General features: G+C 55.2%; 3 protein-coding genes and 1 long non-coding RNA gene across 6 annotated transcripts; all 4 read right to left on the bottom strand.

The window, feature by feature from the left end:
* Nucleotides 1-265: 265 nt before the first annotated feature.
* LOC141969365 (uncharacterized) lies at nucleotides 266-7,053 on the bottom strand. 2 transcript variants are annotated; one of them, XR_012635042.1, is made up of 6 exons: nucleotides 6,484-7,053; nucleotides 5,753-6,065; nucleotides 3,118-3,168; nucleotides 2,501-2,610; nucleotides 1,516-1,791; nucleotides 266-1,342 (listed from the first exon to the last, which is right to left on the bottom strand). It is a non-coding gene; the product is annotated as an uncharacterized LOC141969365 (long non-coding RNA). The 2 variants fall into 2 exon arrangements; XR_012635043.1 differs by lacking the exons at nucleotides 5,753-6,065; nucleotides 6,484-7,053 and adding an exon at nucleotides 3,264-3,694.
* Nucleotides 7,054-10,716: 3,663 nt separating this feature from the next.
* On the bottom strand, nucleotides 10,717-15,270 carry FBLIM1 (filamin binding LIM protein 1). Its single transcript, XM_074925035.1, has 9 exons — nucleotides 15,258-15,270; nucleotides 13,923-14,252; nucleotides 12,935-13,143; nucleotides 12,439-12,572; nucleotides 12,240-12,351; nucleotides 11,977-12,146; nucleotides 11,721-11,899; nucleotides 11,501-11,618; nucleotides 10,717-11,226 (listed from the first exon to the last, which is right to left on the bottom strand). The coding sequence occupies exons 2-9, from the start codon at nucleotides 13,946-13,948 to the stop codon at nucleotides 11,113-11,115; spliced, it is 1,062 nt and encodes a 353-aa protein (XP_074781136.1). The 5' UTR covers nucleotides 13,949-14,252; nucleotides 15,258-15,270; the 3' UTR covers nucleotides 10,717-11,112.
* A 986-nt stretch (nucleotides 15,271-16,256) lies between these two features.
* TMEM82 (transmembrane protein 82) lies at nucleotides 16,257-19,523 on the bottom strand. The gene is made up of 6 exons (XM_074924746.1): nucleotides 19,287-19,523; nucleotides 19,129-19,201; nucleotides 18,728-18,902; nucleotides 17,741-18,149; nucleotides 16,808-16,995; nucleotides 16,257-16,703 (listed from the first exon to the last, which is right to left on the bottom strand). Exons 1-6 carry the CDS (start codon nucleotides 19,363-19,365, stop codon nucleotides 16,641-16,643), a joined length of 987 nt encoding a protein of 328 aa, XP_074780847.1. The 5' UTR covers nucleotides 19,366-19,523; the 3' UTR covers nucleotides 16,257-16,640.
* On the bottom strand, nucleotides 19,419-22,002 carry SLC25A34 (solute carrier family 25 member 34). 2 transcript variants are annotated; one of them, XM_074924745.1, is made up of 5 exons: nucleotides 21,486-22,002; nucleotides 20,844-20,909; nucleotides 20,312-20,464; nucleotides 20,064-20,198; nucleotides 19,419-19,635 (listed from the first exon to the last, which is right to left on the bottom strand). In XM_074924745.1, the coding sequence occupies exons 1-5, from the start codon at nucleotides 21,972-21,974 to the stop codon at nucleotides 19,531-19,533; spliced, it is 948 nt and encodes a 315-aa protein (XP_074780846.1). In that variant the 5' UTR covers nucleotides 21,975-22,002; the 3' UTR covers nucleotides 19,419-19,530. The 2 variants fall into 2 exon arrangements, with proteins under 2 accessions (XP_074780846.1, XP_074780845.1); XM_074924744.1 differs by lacking the exon at nucleotides 19,419-19,635 and adding an exon at nucleotides 19,742-19,971.
* Between the last annotated feature and the right edge of the window lie 453 nt (nucleotides 22,003-22,455).

A 22,455-nucleotide genomic window follows, 5' to 3' on the forward strand; every position in this document is an offset into this window, starting at 1 on the left:
ATTTGTACATATATAAAAGCACACTTCTGTTTTCAAAATACACAAAAACAGACATTTCTTCAGCAGCAGAGTACAGTGGGATTGCTGAGCCATGCAACCAAAACACCATGTGCCATCACAAGACTGCAAAAGAGCTTACTCTTGCTTACAGCATAGTAAATATATTAGAATTCATACCTTTTTTTTTTTTTGCTTGTTGGGAAAAATTAGAAATATCACAGTGCCAGCTTCTGCCCTGCTTCCCCTTGCCCCCCAGCTTGTGTGCGACCATATACTGAAGAACTGTACCTGCTCACCTTACAAGGGCTTTTCCCAAACAAGGAGCATTTCACCAGCTAGACAGAGAGGACTTCGGCCTTCCAGGCTGCAAAATATTACATTTTAGGGGAAAAACAAAGAAATAAAGCCCAAAAAAGCCAGCCCCGTGTGATTTGATACTAGAACATGACAACTGCAAAGGATGTAAATCTCCTAGGACTGGATAGATCACCGTATCCTGTACTGTCATTTTTAATACCCAATTGTAGTATTACCTCTACATAAAGGGCCGGCGTGCAACGCCTAGGAAAAATCACAGAAATGACACTGGAGATGTTGCAGGACAAGGTTTTAACGTAAAGCCCACCGTCTAAACCTGTGAGCTAAATGCTGCTCTTCCCCATATTCCTCATCAGATTGATTGGCACACCCAGCACAAAATAAACACCGAGCCAGTCAGGCATCAGAGCTTTTGTTTCATCGTACACCAATTTCATACCAAAGCAACTTTGATGGTGTTTTAAACAGAGCAGACTGAACATGCGGTTGTGTGGTTATCGCTCTTTCACTTCAGAAAAAGCACAAAGAAAGATCCTTGTGCATCAAGACCTGCTGCGCTCAAAAACCTCTCCAGCAATACAGAGCAGGAGAACAGTTCCTCGGCTAGTTTTGGCTTTCGTTTTACCTCTGCTGATCTCACAATGCAGCTTTTTAACTCTTCGGGATAATAGGAAGGCTTGAAAGACTGCGGCTTCCCCCCTTATGGAGGAGGAGCGGAGGATTCTATCTCTCACTTACGTTTTGGCACTGGAAATTCAGGTTTTGTTTAGCTTGGAAGTCTCAGGGATGTAGTTCTAGTAACTCTTCAGTCCAAAGCAGAGGGTGGCGAAAAGTTCAGCGCTCACAAGGTAATTCTCACTTGTTTGTCCAAAACTGCCAAAGAAAAGTAATTCCAAGTCCCACAGGGTGTGCCAACCTGAAAAATGTGGAAACATCCCGCCCAGCCAGCTTCTTGGTACACCAGACCTCCATGCCAGCGCAGGCCTCTGATGAGCACGAGGCGGATCTCCAAACCAACACATCCCTAGTGAGAGAACAACATTAATATCCCTGTCCACGCTGGATTATTTCAAGTACAGACAAGGCTTTAGGCACAGGAGCTACTGACAATTTTCACATGTACCACACACTAACTTTCCCCGGCTCTCCACCACAGGGAGCACGGTATGAAATCTGGCCTGGACACCTCATACTTACCCTCTGCTAAATTTTTGCCAGAAAAACACAGTCATAGCTGCTCTACAAATCACTGCAGCAAGAAGGCTGTCTCATTGGCAGTGAAATCACTGCATTTCTCATGAGGTGTTGCTCCAGCTTAGCAGGGCAGGGCCTCTCCACTGGTCAGCCAGAGGCATTCGTGCAATACTGTTGCCAATATTCTCATTAAGGGAGGCTAACGAGAAGGCTCCCATACCCAACACTCCTTGTGCACTAATGATCGCCGGGACTCTGTGCCTTGAAGTCATGTGTGACCTAGAAGAGACCAGCACCAGGTGCTTTTTATTACCTTTTGCAACACAACAAAAGAAATTGCACCCAGTAAGGAAGCATTTTCCTTCTTCCTGGTGAGTGAGCACAACTTTGAGAAATCAAGTAATAAAACTGCAGCATCTCACGGGACCAAGTTCACAGGAAAAAAAAAAAAAAAAAAAATAGTTCAAGGGGACCCTGATCTTCACCAACACAATTTAGGATGTTGCAACGCTCCCTCCGACGTTTGCCCGTTGCATTTGCCTGAGGAAATTAGGAGTAATACACTATCGCGTGTAGGGCTGTTGGCTTGTAGGGGAAGGGGCCCCACAGTTTTACTCCCTGGAGGCAACTGTTCTCCCCACCCCTTTTGTGTGTGTTTTTTTTTTTTTCAAATGTGCCACACATCAGCACAATGCTGACAACTGCATTGTATATTTTCTGCCTATGCAGCAGTTCAAGAGCATACAACTCTGGAAGGTTTTTTGAAAGGGGAAAGGGGGAGGGAGCTGTCCTTTGCTATACTGTTCTAATTGCACGGCTCGCTCTTCTATGTGACCACAGGGAAGGGAAAAACCACTTAAGGTTTAAAAACGGTACTATTTTTAGCATCCAAAAGGGTCAAACTCAAGTCTTCTCACAAGATACAGTGGAGCTTAGAGTAGAAGCTACCACAGGCAAGAGAAAAAAAAAGAAAAAAACCACAACAAACCACCAGGGTTTCTTCTGTGGCATTGGAAGTGACCCCAGAAAACAGCTCATCTGTCCTCGCTTACAGTTGTTACTGTCTCTATGGTTCCACACCTGCCAGTGCAGAGATACCTGCAGTGAAAAAGGAAAATGGAGGGAAGGGGATCAAAAGCTGGACTGTCAGTTTTTCCACCTGCCAGCAGCAGCTCGAAGGAGCTTCAGTGGCACTACTCCAAAGAGCAGCGAGCAGAGCACATAACCAGCCTTCACAAATGAAGGTAATAGTTAATATCTCACACGCACATGCATTATACTGATAGGACTGGCAAACACAGCTTCCTTTAAAAATAAGGATGACTAATCCCGAGCAGTTTTTATTTTTTTTTAAAGGCCACAAGGCAGAGCTTTTTCCAGAAGCACCAGCCTTTGCTTTTGTGAAATAGTAAGTGGTGGGAAGGGGAAGCCCTGGGATCTACTCATGCTATCCAGACAGAAGTAACCACGGAAACATTGTGGGTTTCTGTGGCCCATGTACAACACACACTTACACAACCAGAGCACTGTGCCTTACGCTCCTCCACAAGGCCAGATCCAGCTGCTCAGACAGCTCTTAGATCTCTGTATGTTTACAATACTTACAAGGAAAGTATCTGCTGTGGAGAGGGGTTACACACACAATCCTGTATTTCCCTGGGAAGGAAAAAAAGAAAAAAAAAAAAAAAGGCATAAGAGATAAGACAGCTTTCACCCATAATATGGTCACATCCTCTTGCGCTACCTCCTACCTCAGTCAGGAAAGGGATCTGCTGGAAAAAAGCAGTGTGTAGAGTACTGTAAGTGAAGAAGAGCATCTGCATCAGCTCGGTGGGCCCAGGCCCTCAAGCAAGGTCATTCTGGCTCACAGGGAGGCACATTAGCACTAGCAAGCCTGCTTTAATGCAAAGCTGTGGTCAAACCACAGCCAAGCCAGCACTAAAGGAGGTCACTTGGGGACTACAAAAAGCTAATGAATTAAAAAAAAAACCAAACCAAAACAACACCAAATCTACAAGCAGATGTTTACTGACAAGCAGGCGAGTCCACAGCTTCGCTCTGGTAAGCTGCATGGTCGTCTGCACGGAGCAGGCAGAGAAACAACAGCCCAGTTCCCAGGACACAGCAAAATTCTCTGCATCTACAGAGAACACTGACCAGATTCAGGTTACAGCTTCTAGACAGCCCCACCTACCAACCTCCCCCCCCCCCAGCTTTGCAGCCCTAAGCCCCACCAAATTCATCATCCTTTTAAGCACTCAGAAATAGAGATCTGCCACCAACATGATTTTTGGTGGTGGCACCATTAAAATACTTACCCACCTCACAGCCAAGGGCTGTGAAAACTTAAATTTGTGAATGTTTGCAAATTATTTTGAAAACCTTCGAAGGAAGGTGCTGTAGGATGTAGAAATCCTTCCCATTATTAATAAAATGGAGCTATTGTTCCAGCTCTAATCAAGACTTGTCTCCAGCTGGGCAATTTTAAAACGCAATTCAAAACACACACACACACACACAAAAAAAAAAAAAAAAAAAAAAAAAAGATCATGAGGAAGCTTCAACCCACAGGCTACCAAGGAAAAAAAAAAAGAATTATTGAAAGAGCAAGCTGTTCTTTAAGGGGAGGGGGGAAAGAAAATAAAAAATAATAACCCTGCTATTTAAAATGAATTCCAGTCGGGAGCATGTCAGGGCAAGAGGGGAAAGCCTCCCTCCCACTGCCTGGGAAAGGTCACTTCTGCCATCAGTGCCCTCCCTACGCCAGATCAAGGCTGCAGCAGTGCGTGTGAGTGAGCAACCCCATTGCTGTGAGCCCAGCCTCATCCATCTCCATCAGAAGACAGCTCTGCTTTTAATTTATTTAGCAAAAGGGGAGGAAGAAAAAAGATTAAAAAAACCAAACCAAAACAACAACAAAAAAACCCCTTGCAAACACCTCCCAGCACCCTTTTCAAGAATAGGGAAATCTAGCAAGGGGGAGAGGCTTGGAAAAAAGGCTGCCAGCCGGGGAGGGAAGGCAGGGAGAGGTGGTGCATCCTCTGCATCCTCCTCCTCCTCCTCCTCCTCCTCCCCCGGCGGCAGGGACCACGCCTGCCCGGCTGCGGCAAAGGCTCCGCAGTGGGTGCTCCCCTCCCCCGTAGAAACTTCTGGAATAAGCAGCCAAGCTGGGGAGAGAAGAGAAACCTTTATACCCGCAGAGGAAAAAAAAAAAAAAAAAAAAAAAAAAGAGCGCGCAAGCAATAGGGCACATAATAAAAGGGAGAGGATTGCACAAGGATGGGGTGTGTGCAGAGGGAAAAAATAGATTTATATAAAAATTAAGCCATGAGTGGCTTTGGCAGCCTCGGCTCGGCAGGGTTTTGCAGCCTGCTTGGCTTTAAATAAAACGCCCCAACACAAAGCACAAAAAAAAAAATGGTGGTGTTGGGAGCGCTAGATGGTGGGATAAAGGAGCTGATCCCTCCTCCCGGATCTACAGCAAAGCCTGCTATTTCAGTTGAACTAATTTGTCCTCTCTTTTTGTTGCAATGAATTGTCTGATCCGGACTATTTGACTGCATTTACAGCTTCACTTACTGGGGTTTGTTTTTGTGTGCTGCCTTTTTTTTTTTTATTCTCTTTTATTGTTGTTTTTCTGGGTGTATTTTTTTCCTCTTTTAATTTAAAAAAAATCCTCCCCAAATCTCCCAAGGAAAATCTGCATCTCTGTGGAACAAACAAAACATTCAGGCACAAACTTCCACCATGGACTGTAAAAAAGAGATGGGTTGCTTTTTGTTCTTTTTTTTTTTTATGGCATTTTTTTCTCCAGCTTTTAGGATATATTGTAGTAGAAAGCCAATGGAGGAAAACAAAGGTAATATATATATATATATAAAATCAAACATATATGGGCCAAAGTTACAGTTGATTATATATAAGTAAATCATAAGTGGTTTAGGTGTGTGGGTTTATTTTATATTCTGTAATCAGTCCCTGGAAAAAGGAGATACACATATATATAGAAATATGTAGTGAATATATAGAACTATTTCTATATATGTAGAAATAAAAGAGCATCTGTATGGGCCTATATCTGTAATTCCAGGAAAAAACAGCAGTATTTTAGGCATGTGGTTTCTATACAAAGAAGGGGCAATGTTATAATGTAACCTGTAGCAACACTGCGGTGCATAAAAAAGGTAACGTAAAAAAAAAAAAAAAAAAAAAAAGAAGAAGAAAGAAGCATAGGTAGTACCTTGGCTGCAGCTTCCAGCAACGAGCATTTGGATGTTACGGGGTTATTTTTTTTTTTTACGGCATTACCACGTCTGATCACACCAAGTATATGCTTTTAATTAATGGAATGGCGGGCAGGTTGTCGTGGGGAGCAAGGCAAGCGGCGACGGCTTCTTCCCTGCACCACTCCGGCTCGGAAGATAAATCAATCCTCGGGTGTTCTGGGGTTGTTGGTTTGTTTTTTTTTGTTGTTGTTGGGTTTGGGGGTTTTATTAAGTGCATTTGGGTATTTTCCATGCTGTGAGGAGAGCGGAAGGTGGTGGCTTCAACCCCTGCAAAGGAGAAAAGCGGTGGAAAAGGAAGTATTAGGCATAAAACTACACACCTTGGGGTGCATGTCGTGAAGATGAGCGGGGGGGGGGGGCGCGTGGAAAGCGCAATTCTGGGCCAAAAACCTTCATGCTATGAGGAAAAAAAAATTAAAATTCAGGGGTCAGTGCCGGCGAGTTGCGCCGTGAGGGGAATGAGGGGACGATGGTGCTGGAGGGGGGGGCTGAGGCAGCGATGGCGGCGACAGTGGAGGCGGGGGGGGGGAGGCCGAGGCCTCCGCCACCTCCGTGGCCGAGGGGAAATGCGCATTTCTGGGCATTTTCGCATCCTTCTGCAAAAGCTCCCAAGGAGAAAAGGGCGGGGGGGGGGAGTGTGGGGGGGTGGAGGTCAGGTTTCACCCGCAGCGCTTTCGCTGCCCACCTGGAGGGGATACGCGCGTCAGGAGGAGCCCCTCCGCCGTGCTCCTGGCACGGCTCAAGCCCACGCTCGCCGCCCCGGCCCCGCAGCCGCGCATCGTCCGTCCTTCCCCCCGCTGCCCGCCCGGCGCCATTTTGTCGCCTCGGCGCCACTCGCCGTGGCCCCGCCGGGCGGCCATTTTGTGAAGCGAGCGGCGGGACAGCTCCTGCAGTACCGCGGGTGAGGCGGCGCTGTGGAGCCGGAGGCGGCGGGGCCGGGCCCAGGGGCCGCCTCCTCCTCCCCCTTTTGTCAGGCAAATGCCCTCCCTTTTCTCGTTTATTTCTCTTTTTCTTTACAAAACATGGTGCCTTTAAAACGCCGGTTGGAGGCCGATCACCTCAGGAAGATTCAGCCTCGGGGGAAGCATTCCGATAAAAAACCTTAAAGTATATTTTCCCGGCTGGGCTGTGAGGGAAAGTTTAGCCCCACGGAGAATGTATTTATTCTTAGGAGCTGTTCCCTGTTCCTTCTCCTCCCTCGAGCTTTTTTCGCAATGATAAATTGCCGAGGTCAATAAGCCACCTTGACAAACGCGATAACCTCTGCGAGAAAAAACTTTTTTTTTTTTTTCCAAAAATAACTCTCCTAGCCTAATGAGCTCTAATGGACGCTCCAGCAAAATAAAGATCTAACGTAAACTGCTTGAAGCCAGGTGTGGGTGAAAATTGTTAATTTTGGGGAAATAGGTCTGTGGGATGCTGTAATTGCTGCTGATACGGTGAAGGAAAGCTGGGGTATAAAATGTCAAAGCCCCACTTACAGGCATGTGCCGTGCGTTTATTTTCAGAAATGAGGTGGATTGGTTTGGTGTTGTTCTTTTTAAATTTATTTTTTCGATTAATAACCCAGTGTATCGCTTGCAGCCTGGTAACACACTTGCGTAACCGGCTGCATCGATTTCACCTCACGTTATTGAAAACATGGCATGCTTTAAAAATAAATCGTGGCGTTGGGTGTTTCAGTTTTGCGGGGAAAATGGGGGAAAAGGGAGGATATTGCATTAATTTTTTAATGTATCCTGCCTGTACTGCCTAATGAAGCTGGAGAAATTCAGGGCTTGGGCTGCTCCCAGAGTAATCCCTGCTGGTTCCCCCCCCTCTCCCGTTACCCAGCAGGATCAGACCACTCATTGCAGAAACGTTGGGGTTTTAGATTGTGGTGAAGATGGAAAAGGGCAGAAAATGGGTCCGAATGCTCTGTGGGGAAGGACAACGCTGCAACAAGCCGCCTGGGGTAGGGTTACAATTAACCTGGGTCGACCAAAAGAAAAACCCATTTCTCCTCCAGCTCTCTCAGTCCCATCTGAAAAAACAAAACCCAGCATCATCAGTGCTAAGCACCCAACCCTTTGCCCAGCACCTTTTCCAGCCAGCAAAGCCCCAGCAGGTGCTTCAGCCTCAGTTTCCCTTCCTGCAGCATTTCCCTCTCCGCAGCCGGCTCCTTCCCGGCACCTTGGAGGCAGTGATGGCAGAGCGAAGGCATGCAAGGAATCCAGCTCATCTCTCCCCCTCTGCTTTTCACATTTCTCACGGCTGATGGGGGGGATGCCCGGGAAAAGCACTTTCCAGCCCGTTTCCCTCATGCTGAGCCAAAATCTTCGACTTGCAAACAAAATATGCAAAAAGACCTTATTTATTATGCAGTAACACCTTGACCACTGATGTAAAAACGCTATGGCTGTGGCTGTCAGCTCCTCCTTTAATTCAAAAAGCTCTCTTTAAAAACAGGCAGTCCTCTGAGTTGCAAGGAAGATAACCTTCGGTGTTTTTTAATGGGATACACCGGTTGTATTCCTGAGAACAAATAGGGCTCACAGCAGGGTACGGTATCAGATGCCTTCGCTGGGAAAGCCCGAGGAAATTTTATCCCCGGGCCGCACCCAGCCTGAAGTGAAGAAATATTTGCATTTGCTTCTCCTTGGAGGGCAGCCAGGTCCCTCCCCGCTCTCCTTGGCCTGCCAAGAGGGATTGCAAGAAAAGACGGGTTTATTGCAGCAGCCGAGGGAAGGGCAGGGCCAGCCCGTGCGATTTGTACGAGTACGATCCTCTTTGCCCTTTTGCACTGCCGCTGGAAGAAGACGGGAGAGACCTCGAGTAGGTTTTATGCCTGGGTGGTCTTGGGGGGGCTCTGCAAGGCTTTGGGGGGCTCCCAGGGCAGAGCAGGATCTTCATGTTGCTCGTGTTTGCTTTGTGTTTGTTTTGGTTTTGCTGGCAGATCTGGGTGCTTGCAAAAGCGCCTGCAGTGGGGCAAGGAGCCCAGGGATGGGCTGAGCCATTGCAGCCGATGTGGGCTTGCTTGGCAGCAGGATGGGACCTGGCTCCCACAGCCTCACTCCCGCAAAATCTCCTCCACGCTGCTCGGCCGACACTGGAAATTCCTCGAGATCCTCCTGGGGGAAAACACTGGGCCGTGCTTTTCAGGCTTAGCGATGCTCCCTGTGCCTCAACTTGTAATGCTTAGCCAAGAAGAAAACAGCTTCAATCAGTCTTTTATTCTCTTACCTCCCTGTCCATCCATCCCTGTCCCTTGCCAGTCTCCACTCCTGGAAAAATATGCCTAATGTGACCACTTCTGTGTCCCTTTGCTGCACCATCAAACTCTCCAACTGTGCCTTGTCCTTCTCCTTACCCTCCAGGGTCTTCTCCCAGGGCTTCACGTCGATAAAATCCTTTCCCTGCCTACCACCAGCCAAAAATTGCCACAGTCCTGGTGCACCCATCCTGGCTTGCTCTGCAGGGGAACTAGCCGACCCCTCCTCACCATTAGCTCTGCAGAGGGGTAGTGTAGCTTGCTGAGCACCCATGGGTGCTGCACAGGGGGCTTAAGCCAGCGTGTAATGCAATAACTCATCCAAAGCGCTGCTCAGCATCAGCATTGCCATGATCCCCGAAAACCTCTCTTGCAAAAATACCCGTATCGCCAAAAAACAGGCAGCCCTTTGCTCTCTGGGGCTTCCCTTCACCGCTCTCTTTGCCACTGCCAAGCCTGCCCACATCTTTTTACTTTTTTAGCATTGTTTTTGCTGCCTGTTTTTCTCCAAAGAGTGAGAGGGTTTGGAAAGCGAGAGCTGACTTTGAGCCTGGGACTTCCCCAGCGTGGGACACGGGGTCCGCACCCAGCCAGACCCAAAGCCACCTACTTAAGTGACTGGGCAGACCACAACTTTACATTAACATCCTATTTATAAATAAGTTTATAGCTAATTATGACCTGATGGATGTGCCGTGGACGCACATTAACGAACATTGAGTAATAGGCTTTGTAGATGGGGAGAGCTGGCAGGAAATAGTTTCAGGGTTGGTGTGATTAATCAGCCAGCCCGCCAGACTGCAGTGCATACCTTAACCATACATTAACCCCTTCATTCATAAATACAGCACATGCTGGAGAGCCATTGTACAACGCAACCTAGAAGCATATGGCTGCTGGTTTCTATCAGCTCCCTTTTTTCATCAGGAAAGCATTAAACATCATCTCAGATGCTCTTGCTATTTTCTGCTCTCGATTTGTGGCTTTTTAAGCACTTTCGGTTAAAAAGAAAACCCCTCTTTCTCCAGCTGGTTTGCAACGCCCTCACAAACAAAACCGCTAAGCACCGGTGACATCAGTTGCACAGATGTTGGGCACACAGAGAAATGGTCTCATTTGTGCTGGTTTGGGGCTTGGACTGAGAAAAGATCAAAAACCTTCTGATGGCAGAGCCATGTTGTATTGGATAACGTGTAAAAATGGGGCTGTTGGTCTTTCCTGGCATCCCCGGCTGTCGGATGTAAGAGACACGGATACAGGAGACGGGTTTAGCTGGAGATTTTCTGCTTGATGGAGGAATTTGTGCTCTGGCTGCCCTCTGCCGGCTCTGGGACTTGGTTGAGATGGAGCCCAGACAGTGCAGCCTGTCCGCAAAAAAAACCCCACAACCCACCACCGAACACCCTCTCATCAGCACCACGGCACCTCACAAAATCCCAAGTCCAAAATGACCCTCCGCTCTCCCCCAGGCATCAACAGATCAGCAGTGTTATCACCCTGAGCAACCCGACTCTTGCCATGCCTATAAAATCTAAAAAGTGGCTTGGGTTTTTTTTCTTATTTTTAAACTTGCGTTTTATGGGTTTGGAATGCAGGGCGGATGAAAGAAACGAGGGGTTTTTAACTTGGGGCTTTATTTAACTGCAAGTAACTAAATCAGTGCCTGCTCTCTGTGTCACCACAGCGAGAAATGTTTAAGTGAAACCCCAAAGAAGCTTGAGAAGAAAGAAAAAGCACCCAAGGAAACCAAACCGGCCTCAGAAAAGGAGTTTTAAAAAAGAAATAAATGAACAGAACCTCAGTTCCTCCACCACCACTGCTCTGCCAGGGCTTTTTATGTTCGTAACAAGCACAGAGCTGTGCTGGGACACTATATCCGTGCTTCTCCACCTGGCCAGCCCAGTAGGTTGGGGTCTCAGGTACACGTTGGTGATGGAAACTCCAGTCCTGCAGCAATTTGGGGGTGCAATGGGCACCCGACACTGGTTGCAGGGTGCATCCCAGAAGGTGCACCCCCCCTTTTTGGTGTCCCATGGTGGAAGACGGAGGTTGAGCCGCAGGGTTTTAGCAGGACGACTCGTTTCGCCAGCGGACGTGGCAGGACTTGCAGAGGAGGTGATCGTCCAGCGGGTAGCACCCGTTCTCCGTTGGCTCCGGTGACAGGGGTGTCCCACAGCTCTGGGGATGAAAGAGGAAAGAGAAGCTATGTTTTAGGGGTCCCTGTGCTGTGTTGCATCCCATCTTTCCTGCAAAACCCACCAGCACTTGGAAAAACCAGTGAATTACATCAAAAGCAATCCTGGCCAAACGCATCATCCTGTTCACCTGATTTATTTATTTCTAGCCCTCCCTGGCTCTAAAACAACCCTGGGTGCTGCGAGCCCTGTGGCTGCACTTTGCAAAGCCTCAGTGCCAAACCCCTCAGTTTTCGGGGGTCCCATCGGGGCCGTACCTCGCAGCGGTAGCAGCTCTCATGGAAACTGCGTCCCAGGCACTCGATCTTGTAGGTGTCTTTGTCCTCATGGGGGATGATGGGGTGCTCGCAGGCACTGCAAACCGCGGCGTATTTCCTGATGGGAGCAAACAGGGGTGGCGTGAGCCCTGGGGGGTGACAGGGACAAGCCGAACCCACCCAATGGGGGGGATGCTCCCCCTTTGCCACACTCCCCAACCTGTAAAAGTCAGCCACGCAGTACACCTCGTCCCGCTCGCCCACAGCAAAGCTCTCGGCGCCGATGGCCCGGCTGCAGGCGGTGCAGGAGAAGCAGCCGGGGTGGTAGCCCTTGCCCAGGGCACGGACGACGCGCTCTGCGATCAGCCCCTGGCACTTGGCGCATTTCTCCAGCGTGACCTGGGGTTTGGGGGGACACGCTGTGAGATGCCAGCTCCCCCGGAGGGTGCCGGTTGTCCCTGAGGGAGGACGGGTACCTGGTAGCAGGCGTCACATGTGGGGCGCCCATCTTTTTGATAGTAGCGCTGGCCGGCCAGGAGCCGGTGGCAGGTCCGGCAGGTGAAGCAGTCGGCGTGGTACTGCTTCCGCATCGCCTCCACCGTCGGCTCCCGGGGTCCCACGGCTTTGTGGCAGAAGGCGCAGATGTCTGCAGGAGGAAGGGAGAGAGGTTCAGTGCTGCGTGCCTCGGTTTCCCCAACAGGAGATGAGCCCACACTGCACAGCTGGGTCCCCCCCTTACCCCTGGAGCTGTCCCTCTCCGGGTACCCGTTTGCATCCTGCCACTGCAGCTTGCCTGCTTGCTCCTGGCAAAATTTGGGTGGCCTCAATTCGGCGGGACAGGTGGCAGGGGCCTGGTGAGAGGGGAAAGGCAAAGGCACATGACATTTATGCTCTTGCAGGTGGGAAAACTGAAGATGATTGCACCCCATCATCCTCACCTGGAGGGTGGCGGGTGCTGCAAGGTCCAGTTGCTGCAGCGCCGGACCCAGTGCCTCTGCAGATAAGGGCTGGGGTGCTTCAGAGAGGATGAGGACCGGTGAAGATGAAGGCACAGGGGCCACTGAGCGGGTTTCTGTGGTGAAAACCAGACGTGGTGGGTTTAAAGGGGCAACAACGTGCAATAACACCCCGTTGCAGTAACACCCCAACAGCTTTGCAGCAGCGTTCGCCGACCTGCCCCAAAAGCAAACGCCGTCGCGGCCGAGCCGACAAACAGCACCGATAAGCACCCGGCGATGGAGAGCAAACACAGCCCTCCCTCAGCAGCCGGATCTGTCCCGGGATGGGTGCAGGGATTTGGGGAATAACCGCCCCAGAAAACCCACATCCCCTCCTGCCTGCACACACATCCTTTAGCAAAGCATCTCCAGAGCATCCTCAGCACCATCACCATCCTCCCGGCATCACTCGCAGCCCCCCACGGACACCCCTCACCTCCGTTGGGCAACGCGGGGGCTTGCGGTGGTGGGGTCCGGGGGCGATGGGTGCCCGGGACCTCGGCTCTGTCAGGCTGCAGCTCCCTTTGGGTTTTCCCCTTGGTGACCACCTCCCTCCGCGGTGGCACCAGGGTGATGAAGACTGATGAAGCGATCCTCTTCTCTGCTTTCCCCGGCAGCATGGTGGAAGCCACGGAGGGGCCGGACCTGGGTTCAGTTTTGGGGAAAATAAGATAAAAAAGGAGCAAAACCCACGGGTGTACCAGCAGCTCCTGCAGCCGCGCTGCCCTTGGCCTCAACCCGCCTCCTTTCTCATCCTCCCGGAAAGGGAGAAGGAATGAACTTCCCCATCCCACGTCACAGCAATAAATGGTCTCGTGCCTAGAAGGACACAGGGTAAAGGGTCCACGAGAAGCAGCATCTGAAATCACCCTTTTTCATGCCTCTGTGACCAAAACCCTGCCCTTTTGTAAGTATTTTAACCCCCTTTATTTCCTCTTATTGCCCCCACCTGGGATTAAACTCGCTGGGAAAACCCACCTTTCCTCTTAAAAACACAGTTGTAATAGGATATGCTTTTGCAATCCCTTTTTTGAGGTGTTTCTAGGTCCCTTGGCTCCCCATTCTTCCCTCCCCACTTCCCCCCATTTCCCCACTAATCAGTCCCAGCTCGGAGTATTCCCCGCTTTATTTTGCAGATAGGGAAACTGAGGCACGATGCCATGAATCGCTGTGTCCCTGTCACTGCAACAGCCCCTGAGCATCGCCCAGTGGCGCAGGCAGGATGCGCCCGACCCCGATAAACCCTGCTCGGGAAGGAAAAGGGCTGTTTATTCAGCTTCCACACGGGAAAAGCAGCCGGGGCGAAGCTTCCCCTTCCCAAATGGGATGGTTTGGAGTGAGGGGGAGCCCCGAGGCTTTAGCCACGGTGCTGCACTGGTGAAGCAGGATCCATCCCCAAGATGAATCGGTAGCCTGAAAAATACCTGTGTGATGAGTTTCCTGGTCTCATGCCCCAGCACGGGGTGTCTCTGCTCCTCCAAAATCCTGCTCACGGGTGTCGGTGCATCCTTTGGGGGGGCGGCCAGTCTCCCCGCAGTGGGTGAAAAGCTTTGGGATGTGCACGCTGGTGACTTCAGCCTCTGACTCAAGCAGGGGAAGGGATTAAAAAGGAAAAAACCCCAAGCAGCTTCTCTCCCTCCTTCCCTCCCTCCCCTCCGGCAAAACCCCAAACGGGCTCCGGCGCTGCCAGCCTTCGCCCAGCCGCTCAAATCCTCGCCCGCAGGAGCTGCTGGTTTTCCTCCTTCCCGGCCAAGCTGCAGAAAATAGGGGGGAAAAGAAGTAATAATCATAAAAAACAACGCAAAAAAGAAAAAAAAAATCTCCAGAGCTAATGGGAACCATGTGCTCGTTGCATTCCTCTTTGTGCTGGGGCTGATGGGATCCCGGCGGCCCCATCGCGGCACCCCCAGTTCCCCCCCCAGCCGGGGCCCATCAGGGTGGTTAAGGCTTGAGGGGTGCATTAATGGGGTTCACTTCTGCCCTTTTTTAATGGGGTGTCCTCCCATATAGCCCCATCCTGTTTTGAGATGGCCAAGGCCATGCCGGGAAGGGCCCCCCTGGTTTCCTGCAAGCATCACCCCAAAATCTCCTGGGGTGGGAGCCCTGGTGGGACCAACAGAGACAGGGACACTTCTGGGGCACCCACACATACCCCCCAAAATTGGGATGGGGCATGGCCCTCCTACAGCTGTCCCCTGCCCTGGAGACCTCTTGGAGGGTGCTCTCTGAGGATGCCCAAGGGAGAAGGGACGGGGTGGGGGGACACAGCCCTTGGTGTCCCCTTGTCCCTTACTCGGGGGGTGGCCTTGCAGCCCCCCTGCAATCCGTTGTCACCCACTGTCCCCTCCCTGGGGGTGCCCTGTCCCCTATGTGGCCCCACCATGTGTGTTCCCCCCCCACCTGGTGGCCCTCCGTCCCCTCCCTGGGGGTGTCCCCAATCCTGTACCTGGGGATGTCCCCCGTCCCCTACACGGGGGCGGCTCTTGGTCCCCTTGTCCCATCCCAGGATGCCTTTACAATCTTCACCCCATTACTTGGAGGGCCCCGTGTCCCATCTTGGGGTGTCCCCAATCCCATACCTGGGGTGTCCCGTACCTGGGGGTGGCCCCTGTCCCCTACCTGGGGGGGGTCGGTCCTGCCTAGGCAGGAGTGGGGGAGATCCTCTAATCAGGGCGGTGGGGGGGTCGCCTGCCCGGGGGTGGCCCTGCAGCCCCGCCTGCCCCTCGACGGGTGGCCCCGTCCCTGTCCCTGTCCCCTACCTGAGGAGCCTCGGCGGGTCCCTCCGTGCGCTCCGCGGACGCGCCCTGCCCGGCGCGGCGGGGGCAGCGGGGAGGCAGAGCCGCCCGGCATCACCGCCCCTTCCTCCCTCCTCCTCCTCCTCCTCCTTCCTTCCTCCTCCCCCCCGCCTGCCCCACAGCCCCGGGCAGAGGAAGGAGGGGGGGGGGGGGCATATGTCCTTACGGTTCCCCATGCACCCCGGGGTGCCCTATATGTTCTCAGGGTGCCCCGTGTGCCCCCTGACAGCCCCACGCACCCCAGGGTGCTCCGTGGGACCTCAGGGTGCCCCGCACGTCCTCAGGGGTGCCCCATCCGCCCCTGGGTGACCCATGGCCCCACAAGTGCTCCATGTGCTCTGGCATGACCCATGCACTCCCACCCACCCCCCCCAGGTTGTCCCACGGACCTCCCTGATTGCCCCAACACCCCCAGGGTGCCCCATGTGCCTGGAGGTGGCCCCAAGTACCATCCCATACACCCTCAGGGTGCCTGTGTACTCCTGTATAGCCTCAGGTGGCCCCTTAAGCCCCCATACAGCCGCTGGGTGCCCCATATACCACCCCAGATGCCCCCTAGAGCTCCATACACCCCCAGAATGCCCCATACTGCCTCTGTACACCCTCAGGACACCCGTGTGCCCCCATACAGCCCCAGGATACCCCATACTCTCTCCTGCTCCCCCCACGCAGGGCTGGGGGGAGTGGGGGTGGTGTGTCCTTGCCCAGGCAAGCAGCCACCACCGGGGCCTCCCTCCCTGCCCAAACTGCGCCCCACCTGCGCAGGGCTTGTTGCCCTATGGCACAGCACGGCCGGCTGCAGCCAGGTGGGGAAACCGAGGCACAGGAACACCTCCCAGCTGAAGGGTCACGCCCTCTGTGCCTCGGTTTCCCTTCCCAGGGAGGAACCACACTGCCCACCTCCTCCGAAAAGCTGCACCGTGGCCATCCCCGAGCCCCTCTCTGGCACAACAGGACCCCAGCTTGTTCCACCCACAGACTTTGCTGGAAAAAAACTTTATTTTCCAAGATTTACAAGCCCCCAGAGGCTCCTGCACTGTAACAGTGCGGCCCTGCAGCCACGGAGGACGGGGACATCTGTCAGCATTCTGTGTCCCCGACAGGACCGGGGAGCAAGCCCCCAGCAGTGCCACAATGTCACGGGGTCCCCCCAAAAACCAGGAGCCACGTGAGCCTCCCCCCAACCTCCCCCATGCTGTGGGATGGGGTCGAGCACCTTCTGGGACCCCTTTTTCCTTCATCCCCATGGGGGATCTGCGATGAGAAGGATTTGGGGGGCACCTGTATTTTGGGGAGCCAGGCAAAGCCACCCTGAGTTTCTGATGCCCGGTTACACCCCGCAGCTTATCAAGATGTCTCCTCCGATCCCGATGCCAACCGCCTGCCTGGCCGAGGCCGCTGGGTGAAATCCTACAGGAGATGGAAGGAGAGAAGCAGCAAGGCCCCTCACCATGGCCTTGGGGCTGCCGCCAGCCCCTCACCCCGGCATCGGGACGGTGGGTCCCCCCTCTCACCTGCCGCCGACACACCTCCAGCATGACGCCGGCGCGGAGCAGGCACCAGAGCTCTCCCAGCAGCGAGATGAAGACGTGGAGGATGTCAGTCCAACGGCCAACGGTGAGGAGGAGGATGAAGAGGCCGCCCATCCGTACCAGCACCGTCTGGTAAACCAGCTGCCCACCGGCGCTCTGCCGCGACTCCTCTGCAAGGACGCGGTGTCAGGGCGGCTGCTGCGGGGGGGACCCTGTGCCCTCCCCAGCCCCGCCACCCGGGGACACCATGGATTTTAGGGATGCTATAGTGTGGCTTTGCATACAGCCCCAGGATGTCCTGTACTGCCCCACATACACCCTATACAGCCCCAGGTAGCCCCCTGTGCCCCTAAACAGCCCCAGATACCCCACTGAGGCCCTATACAGCCCCAGGATGCCCCATACAGTTCCATACACCCCCCAGGATGGCCCCTGTGCCCCCATACAACTCCACATACCCTCAGCATGCTCCATACAGCTCCCTATAGCCCCAGGGATGCTCCATGTGCCTTGAGGGTGCCCCATACACCCCCCAGGATTCTCCACGTTCCCCTGTACAGCCCCAGGTGCCCCTATATAGCCTCAGGATGCCCCATACAGTTCCATACACCCCCCAGGATGCCCCCCCGTGCCCCTATACAGCCCCAGATGCCCCCTGTGCCTCCATACAGTTCCATACACCCCTAGAATACCCCCTGTACTCCCATACAACCCCATGTACCCCCAGAATGCCCCATACAGCTCCATATAGCCCCAGGATGCTCCATGTGCCTTGAGGGTGCCCCATAGACTCCCCCCATACACCCTCCAGGATACCCCACGTTCCGCTATACAGCCCCAGGATGCCCCATACTGGGACATACCCCCTCACCCCCTAAAAAACCCACATAACTGGGGGTTTGGTCCCCTTCTCACCTTGCATGTAGATGACCAGCAGCGTGTAGCAGATGGTGAGCGGTGTCCAGAAGCGGACGGCCTCTGCCGTGGAGAGGAAATCCCGGTTGATGAGCGCCACGGCAGCCAGATCGGCCACGGCAAAGGTGATGGCCAAAGCATTCCGGAGCAGCCGGGGGATGCCGTGACCGGCGGCCAGGAGGAGGATGCAGACGCCGCAGTAACGCGCTCGGCTGTGCAGCTCGTAGAGGGTGCAGACGTGACGAGCCAGGCGCCGGGCGTAGGCAGCCAGCAGCCCTGCCAGCCCCGCCGCCAGCACCAGGTTGCAGGTTCCATGGGGAGCCCCTTCCAGCAAGAAGCTGAGGCCGCAGGACACCCCGCAGCCCAGCGAGTACTGGCACAGCAGGTAGAGCTGGCTGCTGTGGGCGCCCTGCGAGAGCGGGACGGCACCGTCAGCCGCCGCGGAGGTTGCCGAGCCGCGCGGGGATGCGTGGCTGCGAAGCGATGCGCGGCTTCCTCCGTGCTGCGCCCTCCCCGTAACCCCCACGGGTGCTGCGAGCAGCGAGGGGCTGCCACGGCATGCACGCATGCAAAGCGATGCGGGGTTCCCTCCACGCCAGCCATCCTCATCCTCCCCGCAGGGGTTGCGGGGGGACGCGTAGGCTCCTCCACACCGCGCTGTCGTACACCCCAGGGGTGCTGTAAGCAGCAGGGAGATGCATTATTTCAAGCACGCCACAGCCTTCAACCTCCCTGCGGGTGTTACAAGGCGTCAGGGGGATGCACGGTCACGACGACCGGCTTTTTCTGTGCTGCAGCCCCCCCCAACCCCGCAGGTGTTGCACACAGCGAGGGGACACGTGGCTGCAAAGCCACACGTGGGCTCCTCCGCGCCGCAGCCCCTCGAGCCCCCGTGATCGTTGCAAATCCCCGAGGGACACACGGTTCCGCGGCTCCCTCCATGCCGCCGCCCCGCTGTGCCTCAGTTTCCCCCATCCCGTCTCTCACCTTGCTGAGGGAGAGGACGGTGGACGCGGCGCGCAGGGAGAACTCCAGCACCACCAGCGCGGCCACGCGGGAGCCCACCAGCGCCAACACACCCGTCAGCACCACCACGTGCAGCGGGTCCAGCACCCGCCGCTGCGCCCGGATCGCTTCCTTCTCCTCCTGCCTCTCCGGGTCACTGGGGACAGTGAGGGGGGATGATGAACGGGATGGGGTGTCCTCTTCCTCCTCCACCAGCCCAAAATGGGGCGACAGCCTCGGGGATCTCCCCCCGCCCTGCTCGGGCCACCTGCCAGCACCCATGGGTGCTGAGAGCCGCCCCTGCTAGTGAACCCCAGAAGCAGCTCCCAAAAGCAGCTCCCCAGAACAAATCCCCCCGCGGAGGAGGAAGGGCTGGTGCTTACTTCAGGCACTGGATGTAGAGATAAACCTTCAGGAGGCTGCAGAGCACTGAGACGGCGCAGGCACCCACCAACCCTGCGAGGGAAAAGGCAGCAGCGGGTCACTGGTGTCCCCCAGGCTGTCCCTGGGCTGTCCCCATGCCACCCTGGGGGGCTCTCACCTTGCAGGAGGGCATCCAGCAGCGCCCAGCCCCACGCCAGCCCGGGCAACGCCGGCAGCCAGGACCCCAGAGAAAACATTTTCAGTGGAGAGGAGCCACAACATAGCCAGGCCCCGGCTCCAAAGTCCGTGGGGCGGCAGCAGGGAGCGGCCTCCCTGGCTAGTAAATCATTGCCGGGGCAAGTGAGGGCAGCTGGAGCCCCGGATGGAGGAACTGAGCTCCAGCTGCTCCGCAGAGGGGAAAATTAGGGTGGTGGGTGGGATGCTGTGATGGGATGCACATGGAGTGGCTCAGGGATCACCAGCAGCTTTAATCCCCCCGCCCTGCCATCACCGTTGTCCTCTCCAGCCTGATGCATCGTGACGTTTCAGGTCTCAGCTTTGCAAGGCAAGAAACCCCCCATGCCCTACACCCCTCTTTGCACCAGCCCAAAGACCCCGAAACGACGCCAAAAATAGAAAAACCCCTTTTATTAAGACCGCAGCGGGGCCGGGAGCCCGTCCTACGGCCCTGGGGGCTGCTGGTGCTGCACCATCTTCCTGAGCTCGTCCCAAAAGAAGAGGCTGAGGACGGTGTGAGGGCCGAGGCGGAGGTAGACGGCGCCGATGCCCTTGTACAAGCCCAGCAGCCCCTCTTTGCTGGAGATTTGCAGGATGCAATCCAAAAAACCCCGGTACAGCTTGCCCTGGGGAGAGAGGAGCCGGCTGCGCACCCCTGCCGGATGCAATCCCAGGAAAAGCCGTGTCTCCCCCGTCCCTCTTTCCCGAATGGCCTTACCGTGCCGTCGGCGTCCACCGGCTGGTTGTAGAGACGGGTGCTGATCACGTCGAAGGGCGTCATTGTCACTGCCACGGCCACGCCGCTCACCATGCCGCCCGCCAGCACCGCGGCCCAGCTGCCCTCCCCAAACCACTGCGGGAAGCGCCGGCTGTCAGCTCTTGCCCCCGCAAAAAAAAAAAACAAAACAAAAAACGGGGAACGCGGGGGCTGGCGGTGGCCAGATTTGATGCGGCGCTCCTCCTCACCTGGCGCTCGCAGACCCAGTCCTTGGCCGAGGTGAAGGTGGCGAGCTGCGCGGCCGAGCCCACCGCCACGCGGGGCACGGCGCCCGTCACCCCCCGCCACAGCCCCGCCACCCCGTGCTGCTTGTAGATGCTCTCGAAAGCTGCGGAGATGCTCTGGGGAAGAGAGGAAATTTGGGAAAAATGGGAACGGTGCATCTCACCCCAGCAAAATTTCCCACCCTGGCAAAATTTCCTACCCCGGTGTGTAAAACCCCATCACTCGTCGGTGGCATGAAGCCACTGTGGCTCTGGTCGGGTGACACCAGCCCCAAGGGGTGTCTGGATCTGGTGTCACAGCTCCGTGTCCCTGTCACCCCCTCCCCATCCTCGTGCCGTTATTTATAGCATCTATACGGGGCCGGGCTGCCAAACAGCAGCTTTAAATACCCGGTGGCCAAAATAGCATCATCCCTGCTGGGTCCCAGTGCGTGCGTGGCCAAGATGCCACCAAATCCTGTCCCCCTCCCACCCCTTCCACCCAGTCCCCGCTCACCTCGTGGTTGTGCTGGTGGCCCACAGCCACCGTTGCCAGCGTCTGGGCTTGGAGGTGGGTCTTGACCTGGGGGGGGGACAGCGCCCGGGCAAAAACCTTTCAAGCCCCCGTTAGGATGGGCTGTGGCTCCCCCCATCTCTTCTTACAGCTTTGGGGGGCGTTTTAAGCCCCTCCAGCAGATGTGGGGTGCCCAGATGTGTTGCCAAATGGCACCTCCAGACTTTGAACCCCATTTCCCCTCTTCCCGCCCCCCCCGCAGGGCAAAGGGCCCCATGAACATTTACTGAAGCTGTCTCCCCCCCCTTTGAACCCTGCTACCCCCAAAACAGGTCAGACCCCCTAAAAGGAGAGGGAAAACACCTTAATTTCCTTATGAGGGAGTTCTCCCCTTGGGTTTCCAGGAGGGGGAGGATCTGGGGGGAGAAAGGGGGGGGGGTGGGAAAGAGCGTGCACAAAGCAGCCCCGCAGGTTTTGGGGGTGAAGCGAAGCAGGGGGAGAAAGGACGCACCGAGCCGGCGTTTATAGGATGCGGCGAAGCTCTGGATTGGCCAAAGCTTTTTTTTTTTTTTTTTTGGGGGGGGGAGGGTGTCCTCGAAATCCCCCCGACCAACGCGAGGGTTTCTGGGGCAGAGCGGCACTCACCAGGTACGCGGGGCTGCCCACGAAAGCTCCCACCGCCCCGGCCACGGCCCCGGCGGCCACGGTACCGCCGGGATACCCGGTCCAGCCGGCGTCCTCGGCGCAGGAATAGCAATAAAACCGGACGCCGTTCATCAGCCCCTGGTAGAGGAGGCCGGCGGCCAGGCCCTTCTGCAGCCCCCGCAGGCCGTCGGCCCGGCACACGGCCCCCACCGCCCGCAGCACCCCCCGGTAGGGCCGGGGGTAGGTGCCGGGGGGCTGCAGCTCGCCCTGGAGCTGTAACCGCGTCTTGACCACTTCCAGCGGGTTGGTGAGGACACAGGCCAAGCAACCGGCCGCCGCTCCCAGCACCAAATCCACGGCCGGGGGTACCCCCCCAGCAGGGGAGCCCCGTGTGACGCTGCGGTTGTTTTGGGGGGGATAAGGGAATTCATGCAGGGAAGCTGGGGGGGGCCCAGGGAAGGGTGCGAGGGCCCCAGCGCCCGCCGCCATGCAGCACCTGCCCGTGGGGATGGCCCCAGGCTCCACCTCCCCCCCCCCACTGCAGGGGAAAAAAAAAAAAAAAAAAGGGGGAGCGAGCGCCGCCTCCTGCAAACCGACACCCCCCCCCCCAATCTGAAGCCACCCCGCAATTTGGGGAAGGGATATGGGGCAAAGGTCAGGCCTGGGGGTGCGGTAATCCCCCCCCCCCCCAGCACCAACGCCAAATCCCAGCCGGGAGTCCTCGTCTCACGTGACTTGGTGGAGCCCCGGCGCAAATAGGGAAAAAATGGGCCGTTTCGGGAAAAAAAAAAAAAAAAAAGGCGCGATAAAATTGAAATAAAAGCTGAGGAAGGGAGGTTTCAGGGACACACATGCAGCCATCTGCTCCCCCCCCAGCTAGACAAACTCCGGGGGGGGGAGGGACTGACCAGCTCCTTGCGCTTGTGGCTTCGGTTCAGGGGGCTGGGGGGGGTCTCAGCCCGTTACCAAA

The sequence above is a fragment of the Athene noctua genome, chromosome 22 (genome assembly GCF_965140245.1).
Source record: "Athene noctua chromosome 22, bAthNoc1.hap1.1, whole genome shotgun sequence".
Taxonomy (NCBI): Eukaryota; Metazoa; Chordata; class Aves; order Strigiformes; family Strigidae; genus Athene; species Athene noctua.

Coding starts and splice junctions, on each gene's coding strand:
- FBLIM1 (XM_074925035.1), bottom strand. CDS start 13,948: ATGAGACCAGGAAACTCATCACACAG. Junction 13,144..13,922: donor CCAGGAAACTCATCACACAG/GTATTTTTCAGG, acceptor AACTGAACCCAG/GTCCGGCCCCTCCGTGGCTT. Junction 12,573..12,934: donor CCCCGCGTTGCCCAACGGAG/GTGAGGGGTGTC, acceptor TTTTCACCACAG/AAACCCGCTCAGTGGCCCCT.
- TMEM82 (XM_074924746.1), bottom strand. CDS start 19,365: ATGTTTTCTCTGGGGTCCTGGCTGCCGGCGTTGCCCGGGCTGGCGTGG. Junction 18,150..18,727: donor CCGTCCTCTCCCTCAGCAAG/GTGAGAGACGGG, acceptor CCGCTCTCGCAG/GGCGCCCACAGCAGCCAGCT. Junction 16,704..16,807: donor TGGAGGTGTGTCGGCGGCAG/GTGAGAGGGGGG, acceptor CATCTCCTGTAG/GATTTCACCCAGCGGCCTCG.
- SLC25A34 (XM_074924744.1), bottom strand. CDS start 21,974: ATGGCGGCGGGCGCTGGGGCCCTCGCACCCTTCCCTGGGCCCCCCCCA. Junction 20,199..20,311: donor ACTGGGTCTGCGAGCGCCAG/GTGAGGAGGAGC, acceptor CGCTTCCCGCAG/TGGTTTGGGGAGGGCAGCTG. Junction 19,972..20,063: donor CGGTGGACGCCGACGGCACG/GTAAGGCCATTC, acceptor CTCTCTCCCCAG/GGCAAGCTGTACCGGGGTTT.